General features: G+C 41.5%; 1 protein-coding gene across 1 annotated transcript in view; it reads left to right on the plus strand.

The window, feature by feature from the left end:
- Positions 1 to 7,317: 7,317 nt before the first annotated feature.
- Positions 7,318 to 22,487, plus strand: part of LOC132208609 (ral guanine nucleotide dissociation stimulator-like 1) — a 62,460-nt gene continuing 47,290 nt past the window's right edge. The window contains exons 1-7 of the mRNA XM_059644076.1: positions 7,318 to 7,452; positions 8,552 to 8,610; positions 9,970 to 10,043; positions 13,882 to 14,081; positions 17,520 to 17,582; positions 19,007 to 19,087; positions 21,427 to 21,504. Of these exons, the coding sequence (XP_059500059.1) occupies positions 7,349 to 7,452; positions 8,552 to 8,610; positions 9,970 to 10,043; positions 13,882 to 14,081; positions 17,520 to 17,582; positions 19,007 to 19,087; positions 21,427 to 21,504 (659 nt within the window). The 5' untranslated portion in view covers positions 7,318 to 7,348. The remainder of the gene's footprint in view (positions 7,453 to 8,551; positions 8,611 to 9,969; positions 10,044 to 13,881; positions 14,082 to 17,519; positions 17,583 to 19,006; positions 19,088 to 21,426; positions 21,505 to 22,487) is intronic.

The raw sequence follows: 22,487 nt of genomic DNA on the forward strand, positions 1-22,487 counted from the left end.
CCAATTAGTTCTGCTGCCAAGTCTGTTCTTGTTTGAAAAGGGGTATAGATCACATTTAAATAGACAATGAAAAATGTCAATCCAGGCTGGGAGCAAAATTCTACTCCCTCGCCACTGACTCCATCCCTGCCCCGGGTAACTGGCAGGTAACACACTGGTCACAGTCAGGGTGCAATATTTCACCCCAAGATGAGCTTCTAACCACATTACTCACCCCCACACTCATTATCACAAAGACCACATACAATTTCAACCTCAACAGCATCTCAGGTCATCTGCTGCTGAAACTCTCATCCATTCCTTTGCTACCTCTCGACTTAACTCCCCAAACACACTCCTGGCCGGCTTCTTAATACTACTTCCCTGAAATCTTGAACTGATCCAAAAATCTGCTGCCCATGTGTTTATTCTCACCGATTTTAACATCTTCAAGTTTTGCCATTCTGTGCTCACTAACATAAACATTTTCTCAGTGGCAAAGCACCAAGGTTTTGAAATTCATATCCTTATTTTGAAATTTTGGCATCACACCACTTTCGTTTGATAGTCCCTCCAGCTGCAAACCCCTCTGAGATATATCTGAAGAAGGGTCACTGGACACAAAACAGTAATGCTGCTCTCTCTCTCTCCACAAGCACTGCCAGATAAGCTGAGTTTTACATCAATTTCTGCTTGTGTTACAACTTTCAAGCATCTACTGTCCTTTTGCTTTTTCCTTCAAGACATTTGTTCTCCCTGACTTCCAACCTCCTGTGGATTTCTGGTTTTAACTCCCACCTTTTTCATGTTTTCAGTTCCTAAGGCCATAAGCTCTTGAATTTACTCCCTAAACATCCGTGGTTTTCAAAGTCCCCTTGTTTGTTCAGGATATTCCTTGAAACCTACTTCTTTGGCCAGTTTTGGGTCACTTGTCCTAATAAGTACCTGGTATCAAATATTGTTTTGTGACAACCTTGTGTAATATGTCAGATCATTGGATTGAATCAAAAATGTGAAAACATTTAAATTGTTCTTTTGGAAAACATCACTAATCCTTTACGATCATTTGGGAACTCGTTACCTAATATCATTGCAAGTGCGACTTCACCACATGACCTGCACTGGTTCAGAAAGGTCAAACATCAAGTTCTCCAGATGTAACTGAGGATTGGCAATAGTTACTGATACCTTTGGAGAGTGATCCAACGTTCATGTATCTGGATATGGTGAATGAATAGACAATAGGTGCTGGAGTAGGCCGTTCGACCCTTCGAGCCAGCACCACCATTCATTACGATCATGGCTGATCATCCACAATCAGTATCCTGTTCCTGCCTTATCCTCATAACCCTTGATTCCACTATCTTTAAGTGCTCTATCTATCTCTTTCTTGAAAGTATCCAGAGAGTTGGCCTCCACTGCCTTCTGGGGCAGTGCATTCCATATATCCATCGCTCTCTGGGTGAAGAAGTTTTTCCTCAACTCTGCTCTAAATGGCCTACCCCTTATTTTTAAACTGTGTCTTCTGTTCTGGACTCACCCATCAGCGGAAACATGCTTCCTGCCTCCAGAGTGTCCAATCCCTTAATAATCTTATACGCCTCAATCAGATCCCCTCTCATCCTTGTAAACTCAAGTGTATACAAGCCCAGTCGCTCCAATCTTTCAACATATGATAGTCCCGGACGCCATTCCAGGAATTGACCTCGTGAACCTACGCTGCACTCCCTGAATAGCCAGAATGTCCTTCCTCAAATTTGGAGACCAAAGCAGCACACAATACTCCAGGTGCGGTCTCACCAGGGCCCTGTACAGCTGCAGAAGGTCCTCTTTGCTCCTGTACTCAATTCCTCTTGTTATGAGGCCAGCATGCTATTAGCTTTCTTCACTGCTTGCTGTACATGCATGCTTGCTTTCATTGACTGATGTACAAGAACACCTAGATCTCGTTGTACTTCCCTTTTACCGAACTTGACTGCATTGAGATAGTAATCTGCCTTCCTGTTCTTGCCACCAAAGTGTATAACCACACATTTATCCACATTAAACTGCATCTGCCACGTATCCGTCCACTCACCTAGCTTGTCCAACTCACCCTGTATTCTCATAACATCCTCCTCACATTTCACACTGCCACCCAATTTTGTGTCATCAGCAAATTTGCTAATATTACTTCTAATGCCTTCGTCTATATCATTAATATATATCGTAAACAGCTGCGGTCCCAGCACTGAACCTTGTGGTACCCCACTGGCCACTGCCTGCCATTCTGAAAGGGACCCGTTTATCACTACATTTTGCTTCCTGTCAGCCAGCCAATTTTCAATCCAACTCAGTATTTTGCCCCCAGTACCATGTGCCCGAATTTTATTCACCAATCTCCTATGTGGGACTTTATCAAAGGCTTTCTGAAAGTCCAGGTACACTACATCCACTGGTTCTCCCTTATCCATCTTCATATGGACATGTTGCAGAACCTGTTGGGTAGGAGAAGTTCAGAAACAGAACTGCGATGGCTTCCTTCTGACTCGAGAGGGTCTAACTTTACTTTTTAATTGAAAAATCTTCAGGTTCATTTATAGTTCTTCACGGAGTATGAATTGTTGAACTTATTCAGCTGCATGTGTCCAATAAATTTCTTCAGATGTGAGGTCAAAGAAATTCAAAACTATTCCTCATCCTCCCACAGACTTTCTCTCACTGTTAAGGTGCCTACTCATGGACTTAGGGGATCCAGGTACATGATTATTTGAAGTTTACATCTCATTTAGACAGTGGTTAAACAGTCTTTTGGCACGGCAGCCTTCATTGCTCAATTGTTTCAGTTTAGGAGTTGGGAAGTCATATTGAGGTTGCACAGGATGTTGATGAGACCTCTTCTGGAATACAATGTGCGGTTTCTGTCACACAATTACAGGAGGCATATCATGAAGCTGGTGAGCGTTAAGAAGAGGTTTACCAGGATGTTGCCTGGTATGGAAGCTTTGATTTATAAAGAAAGGTTGGATAGACTTTGACTTTTCTTGCTGGTGCTTAGGAGGTTGAGAGGCGGCCTGTTAGAAGTTCATAAAATAATGAGACATGTAGATAGTATGAATTGTGGTCGTCATTTCCCAAGGATGGGAGATTTCAAGACTAGGGAATGTCTTTAAGTTGGGAGGAGATAATTTAATAAAAAAAATATGCAAGGCAGAACTTTGCAGTGACTGTGAACAAAGCAATGGCAAGTTCCAGCAGAGAAACGGGTGGCAAAGAAACAGGTGACAGTGAACCAGGCATGTGAGGGCTAATGTGTTTCGTTTGCCAGTGACATTCACCGCTTCACAAAGTGGAGAACGTTGAAGTGCAGCAGCGACGGTGATTATTTTGCAGGATATTCACCTTGCAAATGGGTTTTCCGCCAGTATCCCTGATTACATCGCAATCGACAGGATGAAAGCTGCAGCAAGACGTGTGGAGCCAGTGGTGTAATTGAGACGGCATCTGATTTTGAATTGGAAGTTTGGAATATTGTATCCTCTCTCACTCGAGTGAAGTTGACAGCTTTTCTACCCTTGCAAATTGACAGACACTCCCGAAGAGGAATGTCTGGCCAACGCTGTTTTTGTCAGGTTCCCAGCAGCTTAAGTGAATGGATTGCTGGGTTTTGGAAATTGAAAATTGAAATTAAAAGGTAAATGAGTAACTTGAGTGTGGGGCTACTTCAGCTCATTGTATATTTCATATCCCAGCTCATGGCAACAGTACCCATTGTCAGGAGAAACTGCATGTGTTCCACACAAAGCTGCCTTTTGCTGGGAAACCTTGTGTACAGCAGGAGAAGCGGGTAGAACACTGTGTGTATAAGACTGACACTGAGCCACACATTAAACGGTAAAGATAACAAGTAAAGTTGTAAACTTGCTCACCCAGCTGGCTTGTTTTCGTTCAGACTTTTCGTCACCACGCAAGGTAACGTCATGAGTGAGACTTCCGAAGAAGCGATGTTGTTCTCCTCCACTTGAAATTTATACTGCCCGGTCTGTTCCGGCAACTTCTGTCATTTCGCATTCTGTTCTGTATGGGTTGCATATGGGGTCCAATTCTATATGTTTGCCGACTGCATTATGGATTGAGAACCATGCCTCTAGGAATTCCCATGTGTGGCTATGTTTGGATTGCACTACTACGGTTATGTTGTCCCAGTTAAACTGATGGCCTTCATTATCCGGGTGTACTGATATTAGGGAAAGTTTGTCATGTCATTTTGCTGCCGGCTGATGTTCATGTACACTGACGGCTAGTTTCCTTCCTGTCTGTCTGATATAATGTTTGTGGCAATCGTTGCACAGTATTTTGTAAACACTGTCAGTTCTGCATGTCGTGGGTATGGTGTCTTTAATCCTTGAGAATGTTTGTCGTAGCATGGCTTTGGGCTTGTGTGCTACCGTAATTCCTAGTGGTCATAGGAGTTGTCAGTTCTGATATGTTCTTGATGTGTGGCAGTGTGTCCAGTGTGTTAGGGCATAATGTGTCCTCTTCGTGTTGCTGTTTAGTCAGTACCTGTGGATGAAATTGCAGGGATAGCCATTCAAAGCGAAGATTTTGTATTGGTGTTCTTCCTCTTTCTGCATAGTTCTGGGTCATTGCAATGAGTGGTGACCCATTTAAATAGTGTCCCGACACAGCTTAGTTTGTGCACCACTGACCTGAGTTAGTTGCCAAATTAAAAATATCCGAGCCCCTCGAGGCACTGACCCGAGTTGTTGTGTGCAAAAGACAACACACAAAGGAGGATCCTTGTGTGATTGATCCAATGTGATCTGTATGCCAGGGTAACAGTGAAGACTGGTCTTCAACACCCACATTGAACCTGGCTCCACTTGGCCTCCAGTCACCTCTCACAAACTACCATTGCCCTTCACTTTTCCTGACCTCCCCTCTATTCTTGTTTTAAACTGATTGCACATCAGGCAGTTTCAGCTGGCATTGCTGATGTGGAACTGTAACATGGAGTGAATTGATTTTGACTGATCAATGACATAATTCTGCTTCTCAAGATCAGTCAATATTTCAGATTTATTACTTTAAATGATAACCATGAACAGGCTACGACAGTGAAGGCACTGAATAGTAATCTCTGGACCAGCAGGAAAGATCAGTTTATGGCACTCAGGACACTGTCTGATTCGGCCTTGCATTCTCCCAACCTTCTGCACATGATGCCCCTCTGCTCTGTTTCGGTTTTGTTACGTCTTGATATATAATAGTCTCCAGTTATCTATTCTTTTGCTATTTCCAATACATGAGACCCTCTTTCCATGTCTTGTGCCTGGCTGCACAGCTCAGTGGTCAGAGCACTGGTCTCAGAAACTAGTGGTTGTGAGTTCGAGCCTGTGATAGTGTTTGTACACCCCCTGCTTCAAAGGGCAAAAAGAGCCCTTTAAAAATTATCTGAAATTATAACAGTATCATTTCCTCCACAGACCAGAAATATGTGTGAATTTCCACATTGCTGTTTGTCCTTCCACTTGAGGAGGAGCATTTGGAATGGCAGGAAGCAGCTGACATCAGTGATGTTTGGCTGGAAGTACAAGGTGAAGCAGGAAAACTGCAGGTGAGCAATGGGGGAGGAGCACAAACCCAGGGCATCCATCAAATACTTCCATTTGTTGCTGTAAACAGGTTCTAGTTTTGGAGTCTGGAATGGGACAATAGAGCCAAGTGAGTGACGTTCTGCTTTCTGGGGGTTGCTCTCTCCGAAAGCCTCTGGCACTCTCAGTGGAAGGTGTCCTTGTTAGTTTCCTTCTGTGGGTGAAAATGAGGGTCACTTCCCCGAGGGGGCATGGACACAGTCTTCCCACCTCAAACTTCAGTTTTGCTTGTTGGTTCCTCAAAGTGTTGACCCAGAAACCCGCACTGCACACACTTCATTGGGGAGACAGTGGCCTGAGATTGTTATCACTGGACACTTAATCCAGAGACCCAGATAGTACTTTGGGGACTTGTGTTTGAATCCAGTTGCAGCAGACGGCGGAATTTGAATTCAATACAAACCTGGAATTAAGCGTCTAATGATGAGCATGAATCTGTTGTCCTTTAAGGGAAGTAAACTGCCAGCCTTGCTTACATGTAACTCCTGACCCACAGCAATGTGGTTGACTCTTAACTGCTCTCTGGACATTTAGGAATTGGTAATAAATGTTACCCTAGCCAGTGATGCCCTCATCCCGTGAATGAATTTAATAAGTATGTCAGGAATTCCTCCTGTATGCAATGATAACTGATTTGCTTTGCCCAATCTTTATGCAGACTGAAGTCACCTGACTCTTGAAGTCAGTGACCTTTCATCACAGTTAGAGCTCTCCCTTTCTGCTGGTGTCTTCAATTTCCTGTTTAGTGCCTTCTGCTAAAATTACCACTTGAGTTGACTGGGGTGGATATACATCGACCACTGTCAATTTCTGTCCCTTGATGTTTCTAAACTGTACCCAGACTCCATTTCACCAGAACTAATATCCATTGTCATTACCATATTAATTTTATTCCGTAACCAGTAATGCTGACCTACCTCCTCCTTCTTGTCAGTCCTTCCAAGAAACTGAATACCCCTGGAGCCCAGCTTCAGACATCGTAGATATTTTGGTTTCTGATTTACCAAAATATCCTGGATTCTGGAAAAGTCTGAGTTCAGTAGAAATTAGCAGTTGTAACACTGCTATGTAAGAAAGAAAGAGGAGCAAAAATAAGGGATAAAGCCAGTTAACATGATTTCAATCAGTTGGGAAAGTGCTTAATAATGTCTCTTCATTAAGTATGTTTCAGCAATGCTTTTAAAACAAAAATCGTATCATCTGATTAAATCAACGTGGTCAATCCAGAAGAAGACTTTCCATGATGGAGACAGGACAGTTGCAGGTAAGTTCAAGGTCACCCTGGGGCCAGGCATGTTTGACAATTTCATTCCTTTTTCAGAGTCAAACAAGTGAGGTCGCAAAGAGGAAACCAACAGCTGCATAACACCTGGATTCCCAAGAGGCATTTTGTAGGGTGTCACACTGGTGGCTAATAGATAAGATAAGGGCTCTGGAACTGAAGGTAATGTATGAGCATGAATAGAGAGTTGGTGAACATGCAGGACATAACAGTGAGTGTTGTTGTGACTGTGATGAGAGGAGTGCAAAGGATTCGAAGGTGAATATAAAGGTTAAATTAACCTCAGGGATGTTTTTAAGGGACTTTCAGGACAGATGAGACCATCCATCCTCTTGACAGCTGACCAGCCAGTCTGGCCACCAAATAAATTAATAGACGTATTGGTCACATGTGGGCAGGCCTCCTGGTGCCTTCACCCCCATGGGCAATATCCCAGGAAGGCTGTTAAGGGAAGATGGTGAAGATGGGAAACTGCATCCATGTTATGATGCCCACGTTTACAAACAAGCCCTCCCCACATGACAACCGCGTACACGGAGATGAAGTGGAAAACAGCAGGTAACTGCTGGAACAGGTTTTGTGTTCTTTCTCGGGAAGGTTTTCTTTTAAAAAAGAATAAGCCCAGTGACATCACAATGGTTTGCCTGTGATGTCATAAACACAAACAAGAATAAACAATAACTGCTGTGTGTCTTCACTTCATGTTGAGACAACGTGAGGTGAACATTGCAGACTTGTAGCTCTGCAGTTTCAAGTGCGAATCGCTTATTTCTTTTCTCTCCCTCATCAGTGTAATTAGAACTAACACTAATTGAAGCGGAGGGAAAGGAGCAATACCTTTGTGGTATCACTCTTGGTTGTGAGAAGAGTTTTGAGGTAATTTGAATTCAATATATACTGGACACTATTTGTAAAGAAATTGGATTTTAGTACGAATTTCAAAGACGGGAAAACTGGAAAAATGATGTGAATTTGGGGTAACCCGATTGAATTAATGCGTGTATGTTGTGGGTCGCAATGGTTCCAGTACTTGCCAAAACCAAAATTATATTGGCCACATTTTTGTGTCCGCTCTTTGATGGAGGAAAATGTTTCTTCTGGTCTTTGCTGAAGGTGATGTTAGCAGGAAAAATGTTCATCTCGGATGACCGCAAGATCCCATTATCACAACAATTCGCAAAAAAAACAAGAATGGAATTCTCCCGTATAAATCATCTACTATTTATCCCTCAGTGAATGTTATTTCAATGGAAAAGCTAATCATTACCAATTGTTATTCATGAAAACGTGCTTTCTGCACATTAACCAGTGCCTTTCCTACATTACAGCAGCCAAAAAATAGTATTTAGATGAAAAAGGCCCTTTGGGAAATCATTCCAGATGTTCAAGGTGTTGGATTAGAGCAAAGCTTTGTTGAGTTTCATTTTGAACTGAAGTATCTGAAGGGTGATGTCCTGGCTGCTCAGTTGACATGTTAAAATGTTAAATTGTTGAAGGAAGACCAAGTAGACAGTGAAGGCGCAAATGAATATTTGACATATGTAATGAGGCTGAAGTCAGCATATTTTTTGGTCTAGTATTTAAGTGTGATCGTACTCTTTCTCTTTTCATGTTGAATTTGGTTTTTACTTTTATGGTGTTTTCATTTGTCTTTTAGGTTTGACGATACTTCACCTTTCTCATTCCTCAGACTCCAACCCACTTTGATTCTGAAAGGTATGAGTTATCATTAATTTTTCACAAAGCACAAGCTTCAATCCAGTTCCTTGTCTCCCTGTGTTCAGTCAGGCATCGACTCACTTATTCCAGACCTCACATGGAAATTTGCCTTTAGAGACAATGGGAACTACAGATGCTGGAGAATCCAAGATAACAAAGTGTGGAGCTGGATGAACACAGCAGGGAACTGCAGCTGCTTGGCCTGCTGTGTTCATCCAGCCCCACACTTTGTTATCTTGGAAATATTCCTGCTCCTTTGTTCCATTTGCTCATACTCATCTGTGACATATTAAATTAGATTAGATTCCCTACGGTGTGGAAACAGGCCCTTCAGCCCAACAAGTCCAAACCGCCCCTTGAAGCATCCCACCCAGACCCATCTTCCTTTCACCCACACACCCTTCAACACTACGGGCAAATTAGCATGGCCGATCCACCTAGCCGACACATCTTTGGACTGTGGGAGCACCCAGGGGAAACCCATGCAGACACGGGGAGAATATGCAAACTCCACACAGTCAGCCTGAGCCTGGAATCGAGCCCGGGTTCCTGGCACTGTGAGGCTGCAGTGCTAATCACTGAGCCACCGTGCCTCCCGTATCCGACGAGATTAAAACAGCAGCGGTCCATGACACCTGTGAAAAGTAGTAGTTGTCAGCCTTGCATCAATGACAGCAGCCTGACCCTGGAGTCAGACAGTTCTCAGTGTAATATCTTTGAGCACAATGAGGACTGATGTGGCAGCCCCCTTTTGCGACCTTGACAGACTGAGCAATAGGTGACCCGACATCTAACTGATGTCTCTACAGTTTCCCAGCTGTTTTCTCCCCACTCCCCACACCGGGTTCGGTCTCCCACTGGGCTGACTGTGTCCCACTCACTGGACTGCAGAGGTGTGGATTCTGAGAAGCTGACTGCCTCAGGTGTCCATCTGGCAGAGCCCATTACCCTGTATTAATGCCAGAGACTGCTCTTGGTGAACCGATCCTGCATGAAGGCAGCCTCGCTTGCTTTGACTCTGGGTTACTCCCTTTAGATTCTGAGACAGTGCTTCCAGGGTGTGTAGAGTGATTTTTATTCATATATTGATGTGAAAGCTTTGTTGATTTTTATTTTGAGTGGCCTAAAAAGTCTGAATCCTGACGTCCGTGTTGGCTCAGTTAGGATTTTAAAGTTGTGTTTTCTGAACAAGAGCAACATGATATCAGAAGAGCAAACAGATCATGGACACATGTAACTACACTGAAGTCAGCATTTTATCTTTTTTGGTCCAGTATTTAATTTTTTTATGGCAGTCTTTCTCTTTATATGTTGAATTTGGTTTTGTCTCTCATGATGTTTTCACTTATCTTATAGATTTGACTGTTGTTTCCGGTCAGTCAGCTTGCCGAAGCAGTCAGATTTCCGTCATACTACTCAGAATAAAAATGGTATGTACTATCCTTGCTTTTTTACACACAACAAATTCCAATCCCCTGATTACTTATTCTTCATATTCCTCTACACCATCCAACACTCACTCACTCGCACATTCTTCCACGATGTGCAAGATGTTTTATATATTTGGTCACAGGTTTGTCCCGTTTTATTTTGAGGGAGCTGAAATGTTTGAAGGCTGATGCTCTCATCTGCTCACTTGGCCTTTTAAAGTTTCAATTGTTCTAAGGAAGAGCAAGGTGATATTGAAAGAGGAAATAAACATTTGTGTTGACCATGAGGGTTTGTCCTTATCGACTTCTCCCCGTGCCTGACATGCTGGTTAAACAATCACCAGCTGTCTCTCTCTCTCTCACTCATGTGAGCACAGCCCTATGATGTGGTGTGGTAATGGTGACTTTTTTTTCGAAGGTGGGTCACTTTGGAACAGACAAGCTGGGTTTTTTTGTGATAATCACTGACTGTTTATGTCAGGAAATATCTATTGCTGCACTTTTCAAATCCGAGCTACGTCCGATGGGTGTGAAATCTGGCGACAGACGTTTTTCCAAAAAATGTCGTCCATTGGAGGTTCTGAAGTTGAAGTCTGTTGGGTTCATTCAGAACTTCAAGACTGCCATTTATGTTACGCTAGTGTATTCACAGTAAATGGATAAATGGAGTTAAGAGAGAAATGCATCATGATGTGATACAATGGAGCAAGCTCAAGAGACCTTATTCCTATGAATTCAAAAAATATAGTTTAAGTTCTGAGATATTCAGCAAGCAAACTGTAAGACAAATGGAGTAACAAAAGTATGCTGTGTACTAGGATAGAGATCTGTTCAAACTTTTCTAATTGTTATTAATTAAGTAAGCGACATGTGCAAATTCTTCTTTTCAATTTAAGACTGAGATAGAATAGTCACCCAATTTACATTCATGATGAACATAGAGCAACGATATAATCATGAAGAGGAATTGTGTCCCTTGATGTCGTGTAGTGGGGGTGGTGAAAATAACTGTCATGTTTTTCATAAATTTTTGACAATCATCATGACTAGAACTAACTTGTCGCCACAAACTGGAGTGTGTTAATAGGGGTTAAGAGTGGGCATTAGATGGTGTTTCAATCACTGGCCACTTTCCACTGCTCTGCCACATGCTGTGCCTGGCAACCTTCAGTGAACAAAGTCCAAATCTGAACCAGATTTGCAAACCAGTTCCTGAATTCGAAACAAGAAAAGAACATGTCATCTGTCAGGCAAGCTAGTGTGTTGTGGCATTTTGACTACGAGAGGGAAATAAAACAATGTTCATGTGGAACTCTACTTAATATTTGAAACCTGAATGTGCACACTTCAGTTGATTCTCTCCGCTGCATAATTAACTTCAACTCTTCCATCCTGCTTTTATTGACATATTAATATCTGCTTGAGAGATTTCCTCCATGCCTGTTGATTGCTTACTGACTGCATGTGTACAATATACTGAGAAAACGCACCAGTTTTGATTTATCGCCGCAAAAACTGTGCGTTGAGGGACCGTGATTTACTGCGCTCGATTGTATTTTTTTTTCCTTTTTGCTGGAATTGTGAAAACTTAGAACACTGGAGGGCACATCCTTCCATAGATATCCTGTCCTTTCTTCTGTTACACCGTGCAATGAATGGGAAGGAAAGGAGCGGGAAGAATGATTATGAAGTAAATTTGAGTAGGGGAGCTGATAGCCTTTTACCACAACAGCAGAACAGATGGAAGGAATGAGTAGTAGGGTGAGAGAGAAAGGAACAGAGATTTCACCATTAAAAATGTTGAAGGCAATGTATTGGCAGCTGGTAGCCTTTGTTTTAGTAATGTATTGCAAACATTCAATAGTTTTGCTCTTTTAATATTTAAAGATGGACATTACATAATTTCTCTCACTGAGATTGTCATCATCGTCATAAAACATCAATTTATTTTTAATGTTATTTGTCTTTCTGGATCAAAATATGATGACACATAAACAAATTGAGCTTCAAAATCTCCCCTTCCCCTACCGCATCCCAATACCAGCCCACCTTGCCCCTGCCTCCCTAACCTGTTCTTCCTCTCATCTATCCCCTCCTCCCACCCCAAGCAACACACCCATTTCCTTCTGTCTAACCTCATCCCACCCACTTGACCTATTCGACCTCCCCAGCCTGACCTATCCCCTCCCTACCTCCCTACCTACAATCACCTCTACTGGCTCCATTCCTGCCTCGAAATTTGTCTGTCTCCTCTCCACCTATATTCTCCTCTACCCATCTTCGGTCCGCCTCCCCCTCTCTCCCCATTTATTTCAGAACCCTCTCCCCCTCCCCCTTTTCTGATGGTGCGTCTAGGCCCGAAACGTCAGCTTTTGTGCTCCAAAGATGCTGCCTGGCCTGCTGTGTTCATCCAGCTCCACACTTTGTTATCTTTGTTTGGAGGTTATGCTTTTCTGCAGTCATGCTTTTTTATACTTGTGTGGGGTAAAGTTCTTAAAACGGCAACTTCATTTAATTGAAACACATTTTGTACAATTTTCTATTACTTGGAACAAGTCTTGGAAATACATTTCCTGTGAATACAGACGATTCATAATTCTGACAGAACCGGTCAGCTACTCTGGCAAAGTTGAGAGGTTCGCATTGGATTTCAAATTTCAAATCAGGCTCCTTCAAGAGTGCTCCAATTCCCTCCTTTGCTGACATGCTCCACCCTGACCCCTGCCCAATCCCAAAGGTATATTCATCTGCTGACATGAAGGAAACTGAATTTGATATAGGGGTGCTTGATGTGATTTGAACTATGAAGTTCTTTGTGAGAGTTCTTAATTTCTTTTGCACACTCCACAGTATCAAGTATGATAACCCTTCGGCAGCACATTGGAAGAGACCTTGCATGGCACGAGTTGTGGAACAAAAAAAAAACAGAGGTTTCCTTTTTCTTCAGTTTCTCCCTCCTTCTATTTTCCGCCAAGTCAGCAAACATTTTACACCTCTCTGCTTTCCTTCCAGTTATGTAAGCTTGCTTTCAAGAGTAATTAGATTCCTCAGAACAATATTGTTCAGAAATGTGAAGTCAGTGATATTGTTAGCAGAGAATTCAAACAGGATTGAAGCCAGACTGTCATGTTTCCTGTTGCTGGCTGTGGCCTCGAGCTGTAGACAGAAGTTGCTGCACATAATTCCACATTTTCTCTGTTGTGGAAACTTTCTGGCCCGTCTGATGACTGGATTAAAGTAGAAATTGAGAAATAGTGGGTAGTCAGCTGAAGGGATTTAATATTAAATGTTTATTTACTTAAAATGATGGTTTAATATTCTTGAGATCGACACAAAATAACTCCAAGGCTCAAATTTCTGTTTTGTATGAATCTAGCTGGCCATGTTTCTGTAATGTTTTGACTTTAACTTTGTGTTTTTTTTAATGGTTCAAGCAATACATGAAGTGACCAGCTGCTTTATCATTGGATTGAACATATTGTATCTCCTCATCAATGGTATTCCCCTCCAACCCTTCAATGCTCATATCTTTGCACTTCTAATTCCGGCCACTTTGATCTTGCCTGCATGCTTGATCTTCTTTATCCTGTCATTGGTGTGTTCAGCTACCCAGTTCTGGGACACTGTTCCAAAACATCTCCTCTTTGTCCTCAAAACCAATCTTTCTGACCAAGCTTTTGGTGACCTGCCCTAGTTTTAGCTTCATGAATCTTGGAGCGATTTTTAAATGATTATGTAAATGTGAAGCATTTTGAAATATTTCTACCATGTCAGAGATCTATACAAATAAACATTGTTCCTGCATCACATTTACTTTTTAAATTTGTATTCTCTGTAGGCATCAGGAGATGAGCTTCCATCCCATCTCGCTGTCGATACCTCCAACGTTCAAATTCTTCACTCTGAGACCTCAAAAAGACTTGTCGAAAATTTTGTAATCGCTCTCATGAACAAGGAGCGTTTCTACATCCGCACATTCTTTTCGACATACAAAGCATATACCACTGCTGAAAGTGTGTTGTACATCCTCCTGGACAAGTGAGCATAAATCTTATGAGCATCTCCTTTGTTTAATGGTAATGATAGAAAAGTATGTTCTGTCGAGTAATTTTTGTTATTAATCCTTCTGGCAATGAATCGCTGAAACTAGCCATATGGAAACAACTCTCAGTAAACTGAGAATCTCCATCCAACCCTCAGTTAGGGAGACTATTTTTTGTTCATTGAAGACACAAACTTACCTGCACCCCAATCCCTTGGACATTAAGCTCTGCAAATTTGGGCTTTAACTTTCATCCAGTTTCATCAGAAAAGTCCACATTTTTTAAAGTATTCTGGAGGATTTTATCCTCCACACAGATGGTTTTATCTTCCACCTTCTGCCTAAAAGGTCCGGATTCAAATTCTATCTCCTATGTCATGTGTCATAATAAGTTTGAATAACTTGATTAAAAGTAATTAGACTTGAAGTCCTTCATAAAGAGAGACTGCAGTGGGACTGATGAGCTTGTTTGTTTACAACAAGGCAAAGCAGTCCTTCAGTTCTCCTGTTTTGTGCCCCCATCGCCTTCCAATATCCCTGATCCCAAATGGTGGCACAAATCATGTTTAAGCACCCGGCTAGTGATTTGGGACAGAAGTGAATAAAACATACTCACAAAACATAATGCTGAGACAGCTGCCAATGTATTTTTGATTATTTTTTCGCAATAATGAAGCGATCGAGAACCAGTACAATACAACGATTAAAAAGTGTGGTGAATGTATTAGGACAATGTCTGGACCTTGGTATTAAAGATAAACAGTGACGTTGACTTCCTTCAATGCTTTTTATGTAGTTTGGAGCTTCCTACAACTATGTTTGGAATGTTTAAGTTTCTGCATGTAGTGAATGGAAAAATGTTATTTTAATTGAAAGAAGCCTATCAATTGTCTGTAATAACAAAGTGTGGAGCTGGATGAACACAGCAGGCTAAGCAGCATCTTAGGAGCACACACGCTGACATGTCAGGCCTAGACCCAGCTTTTGTGCTCCGAACATGCTGCTTGGCCTGCTGTGTTCATCCAGCTCCACACTTTGTAATCTCGGATTCTCCAGCATCTGCAGTTCCCATTATCTCTGATCAATTGTCTGTAAGTCTGTGTTGGGCATAACAATCAAAGTTTGGAAGCTGAGTTCAGGGTGAGGAACCTTCATTGCAAAACTGAAATGTTGGTCAAATGAATGTCTGCTTCCAACTGAAATATGCAGGAATACCACAATTTTGTAATAATGGGTGAAATGTTTTTCAAATGACATCAGTGATGGTTTCTCTTGTCACCTCAGTTTTTATACATTAGTTTTTTTGCATGTTGGGTGAGCATTGAACAGTTTATGTACTTCACAAATGGTGTTTTGGGGTAACTTATAAAAACTCAGTTCGGGGACAAAGCGATTCTCACCACTGCTGACCTGCAATTGATGTACCTCTGACATTAGAGGGATATCCCTGGGTAGGAAAAGTTTCCCAAATGTGCTATGGTTAAAAAATTGGAGAAAATCAGCAAATAACCAGAGATTATTAGATTTTTCTTCAAAGCAGTAAGCTAATGAGCAGGCTTTCATGAACCCAATAGGTTGCAGAAATCGATCCAGCTGGACCTTTCAAAAGGGAATTTGGGTTTCTCTTTTTGCCTGTTGCCAAAATATTCTCAATTCTTTGCCCAAGTAAATAAATGTTCCAGCAGAATAATTCCAACCAGAAGCTTCTGAGTTTTTAAAAAAAGATGACCCATACTTGCCGTAGAATTTGAAACATCACAGCTCACGCATGTGTCTCACGTTATCTCTCAGAGGTGAGATAGTGGACAACGATTCTTCGCAGGTTATTACTTTCTTATTTGCTTTTGTGTTAGGCCGGTGGTCATCTTAGATGATGGTATTCTTTTAAAGGTAAAGTGAAAATTTCGTAAAACCAAGGAATCTCAGCAAACTGTGGTTTGTTGAAATTTGAGGAGTTTGGTTCTCATTAAACTCTAAGGTAGCTGTGGTTAAGACAATCATCTGTTATATTTACTATCTCCTCCTTTCACAGTGTAACTGTTTATGACTTTGGCTGCTTAGATCTCTAACTTGTCCATTGTCTTTTGGTGAAAGTCTCCATCTGCAGGGAGATTCTTGGAGTTTTTAAAAAGTCAACAACAAAGTGGCTTCCATGCCATTCAAAAGTTCAAACCCATTTTACCAATTGGTCAGATTTTGTGTTTAAGATTAGTGTTTGAGCCAACCATTTTAATTCGGCTAAAAGATCATCATAATTCAACGGATGTTTATAGCATCCGTTCACCTTACAGGCACCCTACATTTCAAAATTTTCCTTTATCCATGGTGAAAGGGAGAAACAGTCTGACTAGTTGCTACAGTTATTTTGGTGTTCTGTAATTAGATCCAGGGAATTCATCCCTTTTTACGTGTGCTTTTATACGTGAGAATTAACTTGAGTTCAAAATGGTTGGGATCGTATAGTATGAGTATAATTTAAAAAATCTGTTCCTGCCCAAGTTTTCCAAGTGTTGACGACCAGCCCATGACTTCTGAAGGAATGAATTTATGACTGACAGATTTGGTGATGTGACAAAGATGCGCTAAAAAATTAACCTTAGAGGACTTCGGAATACTGCAGAGAAATATAGGTTTAGCAAGTAGTCAACGATATGACAAATAGAGTTGTACATGGGTAAATTTGAAGTCCATTTTGGCAGAAAGAATAGCAGTTTTGTTTTTATTGAGGGAGATTGCATTGCTCTGAGATAGAGTGGAATCTGGGTATCCTCGTGCATGAATCACAAAATGATCATGTACAGACACATTAAGTAATTTGGAAAGCAATTAAATGTTTTCATTTTATCATGAGGGAATTTAAGCACAAAATTAGGGATCACTGGTTATCCAATATCTTGAATGATTTTCTTTATATTAGTCAGTGTATTTCAAGGATGGAAGTAAATATATTAGACGCAGTTCAGAGCAGGTTTACCAGAATAATACCAAGACTAAGTGACTTGTCTTACAAGGAAAATTTGCACAGGCAAGGCTTGCATCAGTTGGTGTTTAGGGAAGGAAGAGGCAACGTGTTTGAAACAAAAAAAACCTGACGATTTGGACAGGGTAGACATGGAGACAATGTTTCCTCCTGTAGAAGAGACTAGAATGAAGGGCGAGTGTCTAAAGGGCAGTGGTTGTCAATTTAAAACAGTGATTTTTTAAAAAAACATTGAACCACATTGAATGCTTTACTCTTCTCTGTGGCAGGGGATGAGGCAGGTATGCTGTAAAGTGCCAAATTGGAGTTTCAATGCAAAGTATTAACAAACTTGGTAATCAAGGCTTCAAATGCCAAAATCCTGAACCTTCAGATGTTTTTCAGTGGCTGAATGCAAATTGTAGATTCAAGCTTGTTTAAAATCACTTAGTTTGTGCTGTCTGACCAATTGCAGATATGGAAGCTTTGGCACCTCAGAGGCAGAAGAGATTCCAGTTATCGATTCAGTGAGCACAAAGTAAGCTTTAGTCTAATGTGTGACTTAATTAAATTTCATCCAAAATACAACAATGTTAAAAAACCTGCTGGCACTTCCTGTAAGATCTGTGGAGGGCCTTCCTCCCACAGCAATGCAGCAAACACTAGACAGCAGCAGTCACATGAACAGAGTTGTTTGATTGTATCAAAAATCTACACAGATTTTGTTTGTTTAAAAAGAAAAGTTGTATCAACAGAAAAGATCCAAAAGTGTTCAGTGAAAAATTGCTCATCTATTCACTATTCAGATCTCCATTTGTCGCCAAACATTTAGATAGCTGAACTCTGAATTAAGGATACAACATGTTGAAGAATTGAGGTTCCTACCTCCTCCCCTCCCCTCAGTCTGCCTGTGCTGTCTTTCAAATCTCCTGTGAAGGTTTTGAAGAAAAACCTACTCCCAGTACATCTGGAGGGTGATCTATTTTATAAAAACTGTTGACCAAAGAATGAAATAGAGGCAGAGCTGCAATCTTTTCTTTGCTGTCATGAAGGTTGGTATTGCTGAGCTTACACAAAAGAGATTTGCAGGCCAATGTCCACTGTGGGAGTTGTGGAACTCTCTTATTTGCAAGACAGACAGGCACAAGTGGCTTTCAGCTGGTGACTTACTTCATGCCCAGTGAGTCATGAAACCAGCTACTTTGCCCACCGCTGACAATACAGTATAATGGTGCAGAAGAGAATTCAGCTTTCCTCATGAACTCCCCTTCACTTTACCAAGAATGTCATGTCTCAGGCCAAGGCCAGTTGACTTGGGAAATGCAGCCCTGTATGTCGAGACACTATCTGAAGTATTTCATCGGACAGTTGGTTGCCTTTCTATATTTGGGCCTGGAGCTCTTTGTTTAAGATATTATTCGACTTTGCAACAAATATAAAATGATGAAGAAATGGATCTGATACATCCGTCTCTCTCTCTCTCTCTCCTTCCCTCTCTCTCTCTCTCTCTCTCTCTCTCTCTCTCTCTTTCTTTACTGCCATACCCCAGTCTCACGGTCTTATCCTGCAAACTGCAGTCAAGGGCTTTGTGGAGACAAATCACCATATTCTGTAGTTGCGTCTAGACCTGTTGTTACAAAATTAGCTGTCAATGGCTCAAATTACGGACTCAATGTCTTTCAGGTGTATGACGATAATTTTATTGTGGATGTAGATGTTCGCTTAAATTTACTTGATAGCGCTTTTATGACCATTTGCAGAATACCTGACAGTGCAAACAACAAGGTAGATGGGAAACCATGCACTCTAAAATCTATCATGAAGGAATAAGTTTGAATACAACAAGCGGTTAAGGTTTTGCTTTATTCAGAGTACAAGGAATACAAAGGAAACTGCCGATGTGCGAACAATTACTGGCTGCAAGTGTTTGTTTAAAATGACATTTTTCACAACTAATTTCAGCAGCGGAAACAGTGATAACATTCCGAGCTGTGAGGAGCTTGCAAATCCAGTGCCTGCAGAGACAGTTACAGAGATCAGAAAGTAAGTATTGATCCAATGTGTGAGGAAATAATGCTTTAATCAGAATACAACTATGTGAAGGGCAGCTGCTGGAGGGCCACCATTTTCAGGAACATTATTTTGAGACTTTCTCCTGAAACTGAGCAGCATCTGTGGAGAGAAAGCAGAGTGGGCGCTTTGAGTTGAGGTTCCCCTGTTCAGAACTTTGCATCTCTGAAGAAGTGTCGCTTGGCTCAACTTGAACTCTGTTTTCTGTCTGCAGATGCTGCAAAACCTGTAGAGTTTCTCCAGAAACATCTGCTTTTCTTTCAGATTGTCTGCGTCCGTAGTTTGTTTTTTTTATATTAAAGAAACAGTTGGCTGTTGTTCTAATATTTGCTCTGTTCTTAGTGTTGTAAAAAGAAATTTTAGATGGAAGCTTGTGGTTCATGCTGCAGGCCTTCTGCTGGATCTGAAACCTGGAGGCCTTGGCCGATTCCAACGGTAACCAATACAGAGATTGCTGCCGGCGTTACTCACCAGTTGACGGTTTGGCTCAGTTTTGACAGCTGCTGGTCCAGAGAAAGGGATGGCAGATCAGCATCTTTCTCAGCCCAACTGTTAATGCTGATTGTCACTGAGGTTGTGTAGGTGGGCGCCATCAGGGAAATGAGGGAGGCAGTCCTTAGAAGTCAAGGAGAGTCCAGGTGTCAAAGAGAACTGGCCCATGTCACATAGCTTTGCAATGTATAGGTGGCAAACCCCCTCCCTGCCATTTTCCTAATCCTCCCGCCTCCCATTTAATTGCCAGTGAATGATTGGGCATGCATTACACACGATCTTTAATGGAATGTTTCTTTTCCAAACATTGGACTGTGCACTGCCGGTAAATATATTGAAAAATTTGACTCTCTAACTCTATTTCCAATGTTATTACATGCCCCACCTCCCCCCGTTGCCCAAAAAAGAAGACCGTGGTGTTTTGAAAACGTGTGAAAGTTGAAATTCCTTCTTTCTTGCAACTTCCCCAGCTTCTCTTCCAGACTCAACTCCTGTCACTTGCAAACCACCTTTTAATGCTTGGAGGTGAAAAACAAATCTCGATCTATTGTAGTTACATACATCAGAAATGTTGCCTGTTTAACAAACCCAGTTGATAAGCACTTGAAAACTTGGGAGAGCTTGTCATCTGAAGAGTGGTTGAGGGTTTTGGTTCTGTTCAGGATGCAGTTTAGAAGGATGGGAGGGAATGTCATTGAAACTTTCAGAATACTGAGAGACCTGGAAGGATTGCACATGGAATGGAGAAGATGTTTCCACTAGTAGGAGAGATTAGGACATGCCGGCGCAGTCGCACAGTGAAGAGACCAACCTTTAGAACTAAGGTAAGAAAGAATTTCTTCAGTCAGGGAGTTGCTCATCTGTGGAAAACATTGCAGAAAGCCATCGAGGCCAAGTCATTCGGTCTATTTAAGATATATAGAGAGAAGGGTTCTTGATTAATAAGAGGATCAAGGGTACCAGAAGAAGGCTGGCAATTGGGCTTGAGAAACATCACAGTCAGAATTGAATGGCAACGCAGACTCAGCAGGTCGAATGAGCTAATTCTGCCCCTATATCTCATAGTCTTATGGATCCACACTAAATACTTCAATGTTCGTTTTGTGAGTAAGCCATTTCTGGGTGCAAGTGCTTGTTTACAATGTCTTTAATTTTTGCCTTATATATTCAGGAAGGCAAATGCAATGTTGGCATTTATTTTGAATGTAAAAACAGGGCTGTATCTCTGAGGCTTTGTAAGGCTCTGGTCAGGTCGTACTTGGAGAGCTGCGTGCAGATTTGTGTCCTATATCTCAGGAAGGATGTACTGTCCCTGGAATGGGTTCAGAGGAGATTCACGACAGTTATCCCAGGAATGGAAAGCGAAACATATAGGGAACGTTTGAGGAATCCAGAACTATATTCATTGGAGTTTAGAAGGATGAGGGGTGATCTAATTGAAACTTTCAGAATACTGAATGGCCTGGACAGAGTGGATGTTGGGAAGATGCTTCCATTGATAGGAGAGACGAGGACCCGAGGGCACGGTCTTAGAATAAAGAGGAGACCTTTTCAATTGAAGATTTGGAGAAACATCTTCAGCCAGAGAGTGTTGAATCTATGAAATTCACTGCCACAGAAGGCTGTGGAGGCCAGGACATTTAAAACTGAGACAGATAGGTTCCTGTTTATCAAGGGGATCAAGGGCTATGGGGAGAAAGCAGGAGAATGATGTTGAGGAACTTATCACCCATGACTGAATGGCAGAACAGATTCAATGGGCTGAATGGCCTAATTTCTGCTCCTATGTCTGATGGTCTTATGGTCTTAATGAATTGCAGGTCCAAAACCTTTGACAGCCCAAACTCTGAGAAAGATGAAGAACCAAGTTCACCAAAAGCGACTGCAGAAATCTCAAAGTAAGTTTCATCCTTCTGTGCTTCATTCATAATACATAATATGAAAAGAAATTGCTGTGAATATAGTAGCTCCTGAAAGATTATGTCACCATTCGAAATGATAAAAATCACATTAAAGAAACAGCTTTACTCCCTCTGCGGCCATTGCCAGTAATTAAATCAATGACACATTTCAGCCTTTGATCTATAGAAAACATTCAAAAATGTTCAGTGAAAATTTGATTGGCCCTCAACATCCAGACCTTGGTGGTCTAACTTGCAACAATGCTAAACTGCGAAACCTCCCACCTCCCGTCAAATGCACCAGCCTACGTAACTGGAGTGACCTACATATTTTCTCTGAAAATTTGGAAAGCAAACCATCTAGTGTAGTCATTCGTCTGGACTTTGACCAATTGGGGACTTGAAATACAGAGCATTTTGGGATTCAGTATTTATTTTCAATGTTTATAAGTCAGTTGTAGATGCAGATCCTTTCCTTAATTTGTGCTTCATGAGCACTTGCAGCTGCAGATATTTTGGCCGTACAGATTGTCGGGTGGGTGGGAATCAAAGTTTGCCAGGCATCTGTGTAACCATGAGGAAGCAAGGTTGATCGGAAATAATTTTGATGTGTTTTAATTCTGCTTCATTTGGAATGCAGCAGTGTGAAAAAGGAATGATGGAGAATCATTGATTTCAAATTTTTTGTTGCAATGTTAGGAATGCCACTCCAGACTATAGCAATCACATTAAAGTGGCTGCTGGACTGCCTCCCTGGAAAATTTATAACAGAGACATTTGCCTTAAATGATAGCATCACCATTGAAGCATCCAAAACACTGAGATGGGAAATTGTTTTCAGATCAATATTGAGGTTATATTTCTGGACAATGTGGCTCTGGTAAAAAAATATGAAAGAAATGGGTTAATCTCCTCTACCCCACCTCAGCACTTCTCTTTGTTCCTCTTTCCTGCTTCAGCTGCACCCTCCCTACAAACTT

This window comes from Stegostoma tigrinum, unplaced genomic scaffold (assembly GCF_030684315.1).
Source record: "Stegostoma tigrinum isolate sSteTig4 unplaced genomic scaffold, sSteTig4.hap1 scaffold_49, whole genome shotgun sequence".
In the NCBI taxonomy this organism is placed as follows: domain Eukaryota; kingdom Metazoa; phylum Chordata; class Chondrichthyes; order Orectolobiformes; family Stegostomatidae; genus Stegostoma; species Stegostoma tigrinum.